The sequence below is a fragment of the Rana temporaria genome, chromosome 11 (genome assembly GCF_905171775.1).
Source record: "Rana temporaria chromosome 11, aRanTem1.1, whole genome shotgun sequence".
Classification (NCBI taxonomy): Eukaryota; Metazoa; Chordata; class Amphibia; order Anura; family Ranidae; genus Rana; species Rana temporaria.
In genome coordinates this window covers 119,444,627-119,458,546 of record NC_053499.1, presented here as the reverse complement: position 1 = coordinate 119,458,546, position 13,920 = coordinate 119,444,627, and the positions used below count along the sequence as shown (strand labels likewise).

The 13,920-nt window shown below is 43.6% G+C and overlaps 1 protein-coding gene across 2 annotated transcripts in view; it reads right to left on the bottom strand.

Annotated features, from left to right (window-relative positions):
- EML3 (EMAP like 3) overlaps nucleotides 1-13,920 on the bottom strand; it is a 148,053-nt gene that overhangs the window by 18,120 nt on the left and 116,013 nt on the right. For both annotated transcript variants that reach the window (XM_040328946.1, XM_040328947.1), the window contains exons 14-17: nucleotides 13,104-13,255; nucleotides 10,756-10,881; nucleotides 9,249-9,380; nucleotides 3,233-3,300 (exon numbers count right to left, since the gene is read on the bottom strand). In XM_040328946.1, coding sequence (XP_040184880.1) covers nucleotides 3,233-3,300; nucleotides 9,249-9,380; nucleotides 10,756-10,881; nucleotides 13,104-13,255 — 478 coding nt within the window. The remainder of the gene's footprint in view (nucleotides 1-3,232; nucleotides 3,301-9,248; nucleotides 9,381-10,755; nucleotides 10,882-13,103; nucleotides 13,256-13,920) is intronic.

Genomic DNA, 13,920 nt, shown 5'->3' with positions numbered 1-13,920 from the left:
TTTTTACAGTTTTTATATAGATTTTTGGGGGATATTTATTATAGCAAAAAGTAAAAAATATTGCAATTTTTTCAAAATTGGCGCTCTATTTTTGTTTATAGCGCAAAAAATAAGAACCGCAGAGGTGATCAAATACCACCAAAAGAAAGCTCTATTTATGGGAAAAAAAGGACGCCAATTTTGTTTGGGAACCACGTCGCACGACCGCGCAATTGTCAGTTAAAGCGACGCAGTGGCGAATCGCAAAAACTGTCCGGGTCCTTTAGCTGCCTAAAGGTCCGGGTCTTAAGTGGTTAAGCCTTCCTACTCCCCGCCCCATGCCCACCCACCCCCAGCCTTGGAGTGTGCCCTTTGTAGTTAGGATGTTTGATCTTGCTGGTGTATTGCAGGCCATACACAGAGAAAATGTCTTTCCTGTAGCCAGAAAGAAATTTGCTCTAGTCCCCCCATCAACACAGACAGTATTGACAGAGGAAGTCGTCCCCGCCAGGAAAAGACAGCGATTATTGCTAGTGGCTTTACCAGCTGCTGGCAATAATCACATGTAAAATCTAGCTGTCTGGTTGTACTCAAGTTGATCGATTGATCAACTCTATACATTCAGCCTGCCCATACATGGTTTGAATCTCAGCTGGCTCCTGCTGAACTGGCTAAGGTTCGAGCTGTCTATGGTCGGCCTAATGCTAGGAAGGGGCAGCAAGAGAAAGTTTACCATGGGGCACTTTAAATCTGGCCCTGGTAAAAAGTCAGACGGAATTTTTCATTGAATATTCCGACCGTGTGTGGGCCCCATCTGACTTTTTTTCCGTCGGAGTTTAGAAATAGAACATGTTTCCGATGGAAAAAAATTCTAGCCGGAAATTCCGATCGTCTGTGTGGAACTCCGACGGAGAAAAAAACACGCATGCTCAGAATCAAGTCGATGCATTCTCGGAAGCATTGAACTTAATTTTTCACGGCTCGTCGTAGTCTTTTACGTCACCGCGTTTTGAACGGTAGGAATTTGGTCTGACAGTGTGTATGCAAGACAGCTTGAACGGAATTCCGACGCAAAATTCCATCAGATTTTATCCCATCGGAAATTCCGATCGTGTGTAGGGGGCATAAGAGAATCTATGTACTTGTAACAGTAGAAAGTGAGAAGTCCATACAATAAACTGTAGTTGTATGTGTTATAAACCCAAAATGGTAAAATATACCAAAAAAGCACATTAAAAAAGATTAATTTATCAAGACTTTTAACATACAGATATGAGTAATAAGTGTGGACAGGACAGGCTTTGTTTTTTTCTTCATTCTTATCAAAATGTTTAAAAATGTTAACTAGGTCCTATAAATAGGCCTACAATTTATGGGATAAAGTGACACTAGACAGAACTTTTTGTTTTTTTAATTTGGACAGTGTTGAGAAAATAAACCTCTGTCAAGTTTTTATTAATGTGTCTCTATTTTGGAGATTACATTGATATGTTGTTTACCTGGTGCTGCAGCTAGGATTTGATAGCTCTGAACCTGGAAGTGCTTCTGGGGTTTTTCAGCCTAGAGGAGATCAGTTAAAGCGAAATTCCACCCAAAAATTGAATTTCCGCTTTAAGACCGCTTTCACACTGGGGCGGTTTGCAGGCGCTATTGCGCTAAAAATAGCGCCTGCAAACCGACCTGAAACGGCGGCTGCTGTTTCTCCAGTGTGAAAGCTCAGAGGGCTTTCACACTAGAGCAATGCGCTAGCAGGACCGGTCCAAAAGTCCTGCTAGCTGCATCTTTGGAGCAGTGAAGGACTGGCGTGACTAGTGACCGGAAAAAAAACATGGGAATCAATCTCACCTTCACTGAGATCCCTTCATTGGTTGCCAGTAAAAGACAGAATCACTTTCAAGGCACTCTGCCTAATACATAAGTGTATTCAAGGAAACGCCCCCCAATATCTATGCGAAAAAATAAAAGCCCATAACCCCAATCGCATTCTGCGATCCACCAATCAAAACCTACTCCAGATACCCAAAGCCAGATACAAGTCCAAAGGAGAACGAAGATTTGCAGTCCAGGGACCTCAGCTGTGGAATGCACTACCAACCACCATCCGACTGGAGTCGGACCACTTGGTCTTCAGGAGAAAGATTAAAAACCCATCTCTTCTGAGGTCAAGGGGTTCCTTACCCACGAAATGGATACAGCGCCCAGAGGCGATTCAGTTCGCATGTGTTGCGCTTTACAAGTTTCTCACTCACTCACCGCTCCTCCATCTCTCCTTCCCATTGAAAGCAATAAGAAACTGCGGCTATACCGCCGGCAATGTGCATCTGCAGAGGCGCATTGCTGGCGGTATTAACCCTTTTTCGGACGCTAGCGGGGGTAAAACCGCACCGCTAGCGGCCGAATACCACTGCAATTCCGACGGTAAAGTGCCGCTGAAAATAGTGGCGCTTTACCACCACCGCAGGTCCGGCCCCAGTGTAAAAGGGGCCTAAGTGCTGGTGACCCCCTGCCATGCCACATTTGGCATGTCATTTTTTTTGGGGGGGGGGGGAGCAGGTACCCTGTTTTTACAGGCACTTCCTACCCTGGCGCCTCCCTGCAATCTTCTGGGACACATCACAGGTCCCAGAAGATTGCCTGCCCACAGTTAGAATGTCGGCACCGCTGAGAGGAGGGAGAGAGGTTTACTGCACCTGCATCGCTGGACCGTGGGACATGTGAGTGTCTGATTATTAAAAGTCAGCAGCTACACTTTTTGTAGCTGCTGACTATTAAATGGGTGGAACTCCGCTTTAACTGTAGATCACCAGTTTTCTCAATCTCTCTATTCTGACAAGGATCTCAGGCTCACAAAAGAGCCAACAACGAGATAGGAGCAGACTAAGCTATGGGCAGCATGTACAGCACTTAAACAGACTTATTTAACTGTTTTGCATAATTTGGATATTTTCTCTTATATTCATTTTGTCTGGTTAACAACATCTACCAAACACATTATACACTTGTAAACTGTGAAAAAATACCATTGTGTTTCTATTAATGTTATAAAGGCAAATAGAAAAACACTCTTGAATTGAGCTCAGGGTTGCCCCTTCCACCCACTGTAGGACCATGGGTCAGATGTAAGGATGATATTCTTTGATGTTGGAATTTCTATACCTGTGTTTTGAAACCTTGAAGAGGAGTAGATAATAAGAACTAAGAAAGATACACAGTAGATTTGTAAGAGACATTAGAAAAGTGATGACAGTCTTACTTTCCTGTGCTCAGACCCACACAGGCTTCTCTTCCATTAGGGTGGAAATCTGCACACAAACCATGATCCTACGATATATAAAGTAATTGATGTCTGCATTAATAATTAATTAACCATTATACATCATTATAATTAATTTTTCATTATTCTTTTACGTACATAATTTGTAATAAAAACATCTTTGCCTTTCTGAAGCTTCCCTCCAGCCACTTTGCATATTATTTTATATATACTGTAATTCTGTACTTGCCAAATATGCTGCAGAAATCTCCCTTCACTGAGTCTGTCTGCAACCATTTTAACTGTGGGCAGCTGGCTTTTTACCATACAAGAAACAGGAAGGGGGCTGTAAAAGGTCTTTATGGGCAGAAAAAAATGTCTTACTATCCAAAGTTAAAACAAGAAGGGCAGAAGATTTAATAGATGGAAAGTTGAAAAAATTACTGAAGGTCCGCTTTAACCACTTAGGACCCGGACCAAAATGCAGGTAAAGGACCCGGACAGTTTTTGCGATTCGGCACTGCCTCGCTTTAACTGACAATTGCGCGGTCGTGCGACCTGGCTCCCAAACCAAATTGGCGTCCTTTTTTTCTCACAAATAGAGATTTCTTTTGGTGGTATTTGATCACCTCTGCGGTTTTTATTTTTTGCGCTATAAACAAAAATAGAGCGAAAATTTTGAAAAAAATTCAATATTTTTTCCTTTTTGCTATAATAAATATCCCCCAAAAATATATAAAAATACTTTTTTCCCTCAGTTTAGGCCGATACGTATTCTTCTACGTCTGATTCTGTTTACCATCCTTGGCTTGTTCCTGACTATCCTTGTCTGCTTCCTACCCTGACCTTTGGCGTGTTCTTTGACTACCCCTGTCTGCTCGTTCCCCTGACCTTTTGACTTATCTCCTGACTATGCCTTGTTGTCCTGGTCTGCTGCTTCCTCTCTATCCTCCAGTAGCCTACCGTGAGTGTGAGCTGGGAGACCCTGGGGGCCGCAACCTGATGCAAGTTGCAGCGAAGTACATCCCCAACACTAGGGGCTCTGGTGAACACCTGCTGGCTCTTAGACTCTGTGCCCTGGGGAAATCTCATGCTCTAGCTACCAGTGTGATCCCTGTTGGTGCTCCAGAGGACCTTCTCCTGAACCGACCAGAGCTCCATCCATGTCAGTCAGCCGCAAGGTCCACTACCTTAGCGGTGCACTCCTGACCTACACGGCGTGCATCTGTCTTCTGGCCTCAGGTGACCTGACATCTTCTCATAAACTCACAATTTGCTGTCAGTTAAGCCAGTCTGGTATGGTATAAAAACAGTCTTAAAGTATACAATAGGAGAAGCATCATTAATTTAGGGTAGCTTTTTTCCCTTAACCTCTTTGCCACCGCGCCATAGACAAAAGACGTCTACAGCGCGGTCGAGTTGTTCTGGGAGGACGTCCCTGGGACGTCCTCCCAGAATCCTCCTCTCGGGCGCGCTCCCGGAATCATCTGTGAGCGCCGGGTCTAGAAGACCCGGCGCATCACAGATCGCGGTAAATTGCCACTGATAGCAGCCGTTTACCACGTGATTGCTCTGTCAAATGACGGAGCGATCACTTGTAAACAAACCGGCGTCATGTGATGACGCCGGTTCCTCCCTCTCCTCTCTGTAGCGATCGGTACAGTGTGAGAGGAGAGGGGGGAGAACGGAAGCAGCAGCAGCAGCTGCTGTGGCTGGATCTGTGACAAATGCAGTCACAGATCCAGCCATCCATCCCTGCGCAATACTCTGCAATAACACCAATACTCTGCAATACCCCCCATACTCTGCAATACCACCCATACTCTGCAATACCACCCATACTCTGCAATACCACCCATACTCTGCAATACCACCCATACTCTGCAATACCACCCATACTCTGCAATACCACCCATACTCTGCAATACCCCCAATACTCTGCAATACCCCCAATACTCCGCAATACCTGCTAATATGACAGAAACAAGATATTTTTTTTAATTTTTGCAGAATTTTCAGTGTTTTTTCTTTTATAGCGCAAAAAATAAAAAACCCAGAGGTGATCAAATACCACCAAAAGAAAGCTCTATTTGTGGGAAAAAAAGGACAAAAATTTCAGATGGGCACAATGTTGTATGACTGAGTAATTGTCATTCAAATTGTGAGAGCACCGAAAGCTGAAAATTGGTCTGGTTAGGAAGGGGGTTTAAGTGCCCAGTGGTCAAGTGGTTAATATACATCCCACTGCAAAATGTCCTTGGCCTAAAAAAAAAAATGGTTGGTTATACTTCTCAATTTAATTATCACAATGAAGGTGCAATATTTTAATGATCATTCCTGTATTATTACAACTATTCTATAGAAACATCTGATGAAGCATCCTAGTATAAGTATGGAGTAATCAGAAACAGTGGAGGAGTGACTGCTTGTGAACCAGCAGACAGCCGTGTGTCCCGTGAAGTAATATGGTCATATGATACCGTATCATACTGTTGCTGTAGCTATTAAAACACATGATTATGGCTAGAAATGCAGAAATAGTTTGATTCATTCTCCTTAAGAATAACAGTGCCTGTTCTGAGGTCTGTGGAATGATTATTGCCACTGATATCAAATAAACAATTATTTAGTTGTGATCACGCTTTGCTGGCCAAGAAAAAGTATGACTGAATATCTCAGCACCAAGCCTTATTTGTGAAAGTTAATTGTCGCAATCTCCTTCTTCCATCATGGCAGCAAATGGCTGCTCTGGTTACCCAAGGCTGAGAAAATAACTCTCAGGTCTGCTGACTCGTTCTAGCTCTGGTCCCAACCATATACAACCAGGCATTGGAATGTTTTCTGTAAAATGAGTGACCATTAAGGTTTCTATATAAATAAAATGATGGTCTCCAAATCCAACAGTTTTTGGTGGATTGCATAGCAGTCTCATGTCTGAGGGTTAGCCAGGGCTGGGGAAGGGGAGTTGATTGGGGAGGTTAGAAAACCTGACTTGATTGCTATTGTTCTCTGCTTTTTAGAAATTTTTGGCCTACTATTCCCCTTTCTATCTCCCTCTCCTCTCCAGATGCTAAAGCTGACCATACAGCTGAAAATTCAAATAGAAGTTCTGCAACTCTGTGTTATGCTTTTAAAATCTTCCTTTATTGACTATTCCACAGTAAACACAACCTTAATACAGAGAAGTTAATGCGTTTCAGCCATAAATCGGCATTAATGACTGTGACAGACTCACTCGGGATGGAGGCCTTTGTAGGGGATTGCAGGCCAGTCTCTTGCCTACTGACTTTGGGCCCTGGCTTTTAAGGGAACACTACTCTTTCGTTGGTGGGTGCCTGGGGGACCCTTAAAGTGGTCTTGTTTCTGATTCGAGTTTTTGTCTCCCCAGAACACACAGACCCTTGCAATCTATGCCCGGTGTTCTAACGATATGGTTCCCCTATTGGATAGGGTCTGGACTGGAGTGCGCAGGCGCATTCCGAGCCGAGGGAAATCGCAGAGGCTGAACTACTGTTCGTCAGCTGTAGACCGAGCATGCGCAAAGAACACAGCGCTCGTTCCCGATGCTTGGGGCTGATTATACACGCCGCTCTCTGCTTGCTCTATACAGCAAGGGGTGGATGGTTTTCTGAAAGGGGCGGATATAGTTAGAAGAGGCATGATGGCCAGTGCTTTATGATGGGCAGTGCTTTTTTGAAAGGGGCTGCTCAATATCACATCCGCCCCTTTGAGAAAAGCACTGCCCATAATAAAGCACTGGCCATCATGCGGTATCTTAAAACTATATTCGCCCCTTGCTGTAATGAGATCCAAACATTTATAACCATCTGCGCCCCTTGAGAAAAGTATCCGCCCCTAGCTGTATAGAGCGAGCGGAGAGCGTCGTGTAGAACCTGCCCCGAGAATCGCGAGCGCAGTGTTCATTGCGCATGCTTCGTCTACAGCTGATGAACAGCTGTTCAGGCTCAGAGATTTCCATGGCCTCCGCCTGCGCAGTCGAGGCCGGACCCTATCCGATAGGGGAACCATCTCGACAAAACACCGGGATCCATGTTAAAGGCCTAGGTGGCACATTACCTGTCATGACTGCTCAACACTGGGAAACTCAAAGCAGATGGTAATCTCGTCATCTCAAGACACCTGTCTTTCCCCCATTGCTAATTGTGCTAATTAACACACCTAATGTCAGCTAGCAAACTACAGTGGGGATGTGTTTATACTTGCAATAATGTGTATTGTACTTTGTGAGCTTGATGCCGGCACGTCTGACCTGGATTGGGACCTCTAAGTGTCCAGGTGGCTAGTTGTTTAATCAACTTAATGTTTCTAGTATATGTTGGCTAATTTGTAGACATGTGCACAACAAAAATGTTCGTATTTTTTTGTACCGTTTCGTCTCGTTCTGTAGATTCGTAAAGATTCGTAATTTCGTAAGACTCAAGTTTTCCTATTCGGACCCGTTCGTATTTTTGTAACAGTTTTATTTTCGTTTATACTGAATGATTCGTAATTCTGTCTAATTTATTTCCGTTGATTCGAAATTCGTAATTTAGTTACATAATAATTTTCGTTTAATGGATTCGTAATTTGTACTTTCGTAAATACATAGCAACACGCGGCTAATCCATATTAAGATATACTTTCTCTTAAGCCCCGTACACACGGTCGGACTTTTTGCCAACAAACGTCAAAATGAGCGTTTTCCAAAAAATCCGACCGTGTGTATGATCCATCGGACAAACTTATTTGGTTTCAAAAGTCTGGCCAACTCCCTTCAGACAAAAATCCACGGAAAAGCTTGTTTGAAGTCCGATCGTGTGTACGAGGCTTTACACTGTCCAATGTGACTCAGCACAAAAGAGATAAAGCTGATTGGCTGAGATATTAAGTAAGTAATCACTCACTAACTACACTGCCCAGTGCCCATTCGAAAGAACGATACAAGTACACAAATTTACGAACAGACAAAGAAACGGATTTACAAAACACACAGATGAAAATACGAACAGACAAAGGATTTAAAATACGGAATGCAAATCGTTCGTTATAGATGTCATTTTCGTTCTTTTGCTTTTACGGTGTTTCGTATTTTAGTAAGATTGTCCAATCATACGTACGTATTTTCGCTTGTTCATTATTTTGCTTATTCGTAATTTTCGTATTTTGGTTCTTTCAGCTTTTCAGATGTTTCGAATTGATACGAATACGAACAAATTCGTACGAAAATCCATTTGTTACGAACGGGAACGCACATGTCTACAGTAATTTGACTAAACTCTATGATGGGATTAGCCATGAGTCAGCTGTACCTCGTTATCTAACCATTGTGTGATGTTCTGGGTAAATATTCGGATCACTGTTCATGTGGTGACTGACCTACTTTTCAAGTGCATAAAAAACCTGTATTCTTGTTCAATAAACAGTACCAGTTTTTCAGCTGAGCTAGTCCTGTCTAGTTCTTGGTTGCAATATGTGCCTATAATATCTGATATCTATGCTCAAACTGACAGAGGCACTAAAGCAGAGTGCGACATGGTTCTCCACAATGACCAAGGCTGATTAAGGCTGAAACACATCAACTACTCTGTATCAAGGCCGTGTTTACTGTGTTGCGGACCTTTTATTTGTATTACACTGTTACAGTTGTGTGGCTGTGGATTGTGCACCTGTCTGCCCAAGATATTTCTTCAGTTTGCAGGGTTGTAGCACTTTGTCTTGTTTCATACAGCTGACAATTCTCAGCCAAACAGCACCTGCAGCCAATCAGCTGCAGGCACTGTTCAGGTATATCCCAACAACAGGTGCTAACAGCTGTCAGAATACTGACTGGCAGGGGGGATTTGTCCATCCACGCCATTTGCATGGATGGCTGAACAAAATCTTACACGTGAATAAAGTGCAGAATTCTGATGACAGCTTGCCTTTAAGGATAGTCAGATAATGCCTGCATAGTCAACCACTATCTAATGTCCACATGCACATTAAGGATGAATCACTCTGTCAATCCACATCTCACCTCCAGAATGCATGACCAGCTTAGTGTGTGACTACTACCATTCCAGATGCACAACTGCTTGTCATGTCCACAAGTCATGAAGATATTATGGGTAGGGTGTGTAGCCAGTCCCCACAGCTCATCTGTGTGCCCCTGGAAAAAATAAAACCAACAAATACATATTTATAATATAACTGGCTAGAATGAAGAAAATGGCCTAATGCATGTCCAAAGCAATAGACTCCCACAGGCTTTGATCCCCACAGCGTCCCTCAAACGTCACCTTACAATGTGCATGCTAGCACAATCCAACAAGCAAAAGATTTTTTTTTAGAGGAAGGAACTTTCCTGTAAATGTACAAACTCAGATTGGCTCAGAATGCATGTTTTTTTGCCTATAGAAAAAAGGAGAGGGGAAAGCAGAAAACCACACTTGGCACTGGGTTATATCAGCTGGGAAAATTTAACCTGGCCGGTCTTTTCTTTAGTTATAGGAAGGTGGGAAGTGGGTAAAGATGTATGATCATTTCTCCAAATTGACAGTAACTGGTAGGATCATGTATGGAAGCAGTCTTTAGCAAAGGGGTTTACGTTTCCAACAAGAAACAGCCTCAAAGTGAACACCTTACCCTTTCACACTGAGGCACTGCAAAAACGCCCTAAAACTTTAGGGTCTTAGCGGTGCTTTACCAGCACATTGGGATTGCAGATGAGGCTTTGCTCGAATAACGCTCGAAAACGCTTGAATAACGCTTTAATAATGCTCGAATAACGCTCGAAAAATGCCCCAGTGTGAAAGGGGTCTTAAGGTTTTGGGTAAATTTTACTTCACTTTGGCCATCAAACTCTTGCGATCATGTTATTTTACTATTCAATGTTAAAGTGGAGGTTCCATCAAAAATTTAAGTTTGCTTTATATTGTAGCTTAGACCTGAAGAAAAAAATAAATCATTTTTACTCACCTCGAAATGCCTGTTGCTATGCGGTCCCACAAAATCTGCCTTTCTATTCACCTCAGATCCTGACGTCAGCTCCCTCGACTCCCAGGATGCCGTGCGCTTTCCCTGTGTCTCCCGGCTTGTTGATGTTTATGGGTTGCCATCACAACGGCATGCACTTTCGCCGCCGCTCGTTGTAATGGCAACCCAAGTGTTTGATGGTGCGGCGCTGCAGGTCTATTGTGGACGCACGAGAATGGGGCGGGACGCGCGGCCCTTTCAACTAGTCAACCCCAGTATTCCCGTAAGTAATTGCTTGTGGGCTTCACAATGCCCACAAGCAAAATGAAAAAGCTCAGCAGAGAGGAATATAAAACTATTCGTTTTAAATAACTCGGTGGAACGGCGGGCCTTTTGCAAATAGTAAGTGAGACTATAGAGAGATGTACAACGCGAGATGAAAGGTGATATTTTTAAAAATCGAAAAATGTAATGGGAACCCCGCTTTAAGAATTTCAGTTCTCTTTGACCTGCATAAAAAATATTTTTCAACAGACACAAAGAAATACTTAGAAACAAAGTGTACAAACCTGTATAACAGGAGTAAATCCATGCTCCAATGACCCTTTAAGAAGAGCATTTTTTGTTGTGCCGACCAATAATTCACCATTTGCGCCTTCAGCAATGGAACGGACGGTTCCAAACTGCTCAGAAATCTGTGTAAAGAATAAAGTTATGTCACGGTGTGCACTGTCATCAGGTTCTGAGCTTGCTCTTAAGTAAAGAAACAGATTTTTTTATAATGGGGTTTAGCATGGTCTTATGCTTGCTTACAATTCATGCAATTGATAGACTGGGTTTTATATTCTGAAACAACAAACATTTGCTGTGACATATTTTACCTAAAGGCGGTCATACACGGTTCGAATTTCGAAAGAATAGTGTTTGGCTGAACGCTAATAGACGTCACAAGACTGCTGTAACTGCTAATGAGAAAAGGTATTTAAGCAGTTTATATTTACTAAAACTATTGCATTTCTATGTTCTGTGTACTGTGGAAGACCAGATATAGTGAATGCAGGGTCCTGGGGTTAGTAACACCTTAAAACTAAACTCCAGGCAAACAGCTGAATACACATATTAAATACATAGGCCCGGATTCACAAAGCACTTGCGCCGACATATCCCCAGATACGCTGCGTAAGTGCAAATATGCGCCGTCGTATCTGTGCGCCGGACCCACATACTAAGATACGCCTAAAAACAGGCTTCATTCCACCGACGTAACTTGCCTACGCCGGCGTAGAGTGGGCGCATATTTACGCTGGACGCATGTGGCGCTCCCATTGATTTTCTATTCAAATATGCAAATGAGGGAGATACGGCGATTCACAAACGTACATGCGCCCGACGCAAGTGCGCGTAAGTTATACGTACGTCGTAAAGTTATGCCCCATAAAGGAGGTGTAACTCAGCAGCATCCATGCAAAGGGCTGCACCAGGGAACACAAGCCGGCGTATTTTACGTAGTTTACGTTGGACGTGAAATAGGTTACGTTCACGCCGTAGGCAGTGATCCGACGTATCTTAGGGAGTAGTTCCGACATGATTCTGAGAATGCGCACTGGGATGCGTCCACGGGACGGCGCATGCGCCGTTCGTTATACGTATCTGTCTGGCGCTCGGCCCATCATTTGCATGGGGTCACGCCTCATTTGCATTGCTCACGCCCACTTCCACCTACACCGGCTTACGCCTAAGAAACCCAGCGCAGTTTTGGGAGCACTGGCTTTGTGAATTCAGTGCTTGCCTCTCTGCGCTGCGTCGGACATGTCCGATGGTTAGTACACCTAATTGGACATGTCCGCTGGTTATGACGTGTAACCAGCGTCCCGAAATCCCGCGCATGCGTTGAATTGATTCGACGCATGCGTGGAAGCATTGCACTTCCGTGTTTGAGAACGTCGGTGTCTTCTACGTCACCGTGTTCTCTGTCCGCTGGGATTTTGGTCTGATGGTATGTACACACATACCAAAAGCTCCCAGGAGACATGTCCGATGAAACCGGTCTGCGGACCGTTTTCATCGGACATGTTTTCTCGTGTGTACGGGGCCTAAGAGTTAGAGTTTTTGGCAAACCCTGTACAAAGAGCTACACAGTACCTGTATAATTGTGAACGTCCCTATTTGCTGCTTTAATGGACACAGACAGGAGGTAGTGGAGATGACGTGGCTGGAGTTCTCGGCAGGACACCGGTTCCCGCATCGCATAGAACACACAGGCAGTTCACACTGCCCTATGCCAACCGTTGTGGGTGTCAATAGAAAGTTAATGACACCCCCAGATTAGTTTGCATATCGCAGTGCGAACTGTCAAATGGTGCAGGAATCGTATCGCATGGGTGTGAACACCCATGTGATCCGATTCCAGTGCGGACCAAAAAAAAAAGGGTCCTGCACCAGGCGATGCAAATTCAGCCATATAATCTGTATGGCTGAATTCGCACTGCACAGACATCACATGTGATCTGCACAGCTGTGCGGTGCGAATCACAAGCAATGTCTAACATCGCACAAGTATCAATCCACCCTAAGAGGCCATCTTGCTGTAAGCATCATATATTTTGCAACTGGGTGCAGAAAATCCTAAACATAATAAATTTCACTCAACCATGACTTTTCCTTTGTACATAGAAGTAGCAAACTTAAGGCGGAACATCAAATAAAATAGGAAATTTCGCTCATCCTCTTCCTTGGGAATGGGAATGGTGGAGAGTTGTCTGGGAAACAGCAGAAAGTCACAGCAGGCTTCCAACAGCCAAGCTCTAGCGGTCCAAAGATCGATATAGAACTTGCCAAGGTTAAGACAGCGGTGAATTCCTAGACTGGTGAGTGCCCCATAGGGTAAAATTTCCCATGCCTTTTTCTTCCTTCTCACCTCACATTCTTTAAGTTGTGTCAGCGTTTCACTCCATAGCACCAAGCGTTTGTCCTTCCCTCCTGAACTGAGGACAGATCCCCCTCTGAGAGCAGTAAGTGAAGACACACTACCATCATGGGCACGTGTGTGACGTAATATTTGGTACGTGTCTGCGGAGAAAATTAATATGGAAGATATGGTAAGAAAACTCTTAGTTAATTATCTGATATACCAACTGTAATAGAAGATGCTTTGAATGGTTGGGATTTTAGACCTTCGCACCAGATAAAGCCAAGAGAAGGAACTTGGCCCTGGTTAAGCCTAATTTATTCCCCCAGCTATTCTACAGCACATTAACTTTTTATTTATTTATAGGTTCATTCAATTCTATTCTCTTCATAGATGACATAATTATATTATATTATTTAAATCAACTTAATATCTTAATTACTTGTTGTCAAATAGCTGCCATGAAGCTATGATTATGACACTTCATGTTATATCATCTTATCCTACAATCCGCTAGGTTATCTGTTTTTCATTTACATTTATAAGAGTTACTTTCCTGAACGATTACCGTATTTGCCGGCGTATAAGACAACCCCCTAATTTTCCAGCTAAAATGTTGGTTTTGGGATATACTCACCATATAAGACGACCCCCTTCCTACTAGTCATGCCTCGCCTCACCTCACTGTGCCATTACATGCCTCACTGTGCCATTACATGCCAGACTGTGCCACCATTACCTGCCAGACCTTGCCACCATTACATGCCTCACTGTGCCACCATTACATGCCTCACTGTGCCACCATTACATGCCTCACTGTGCTATT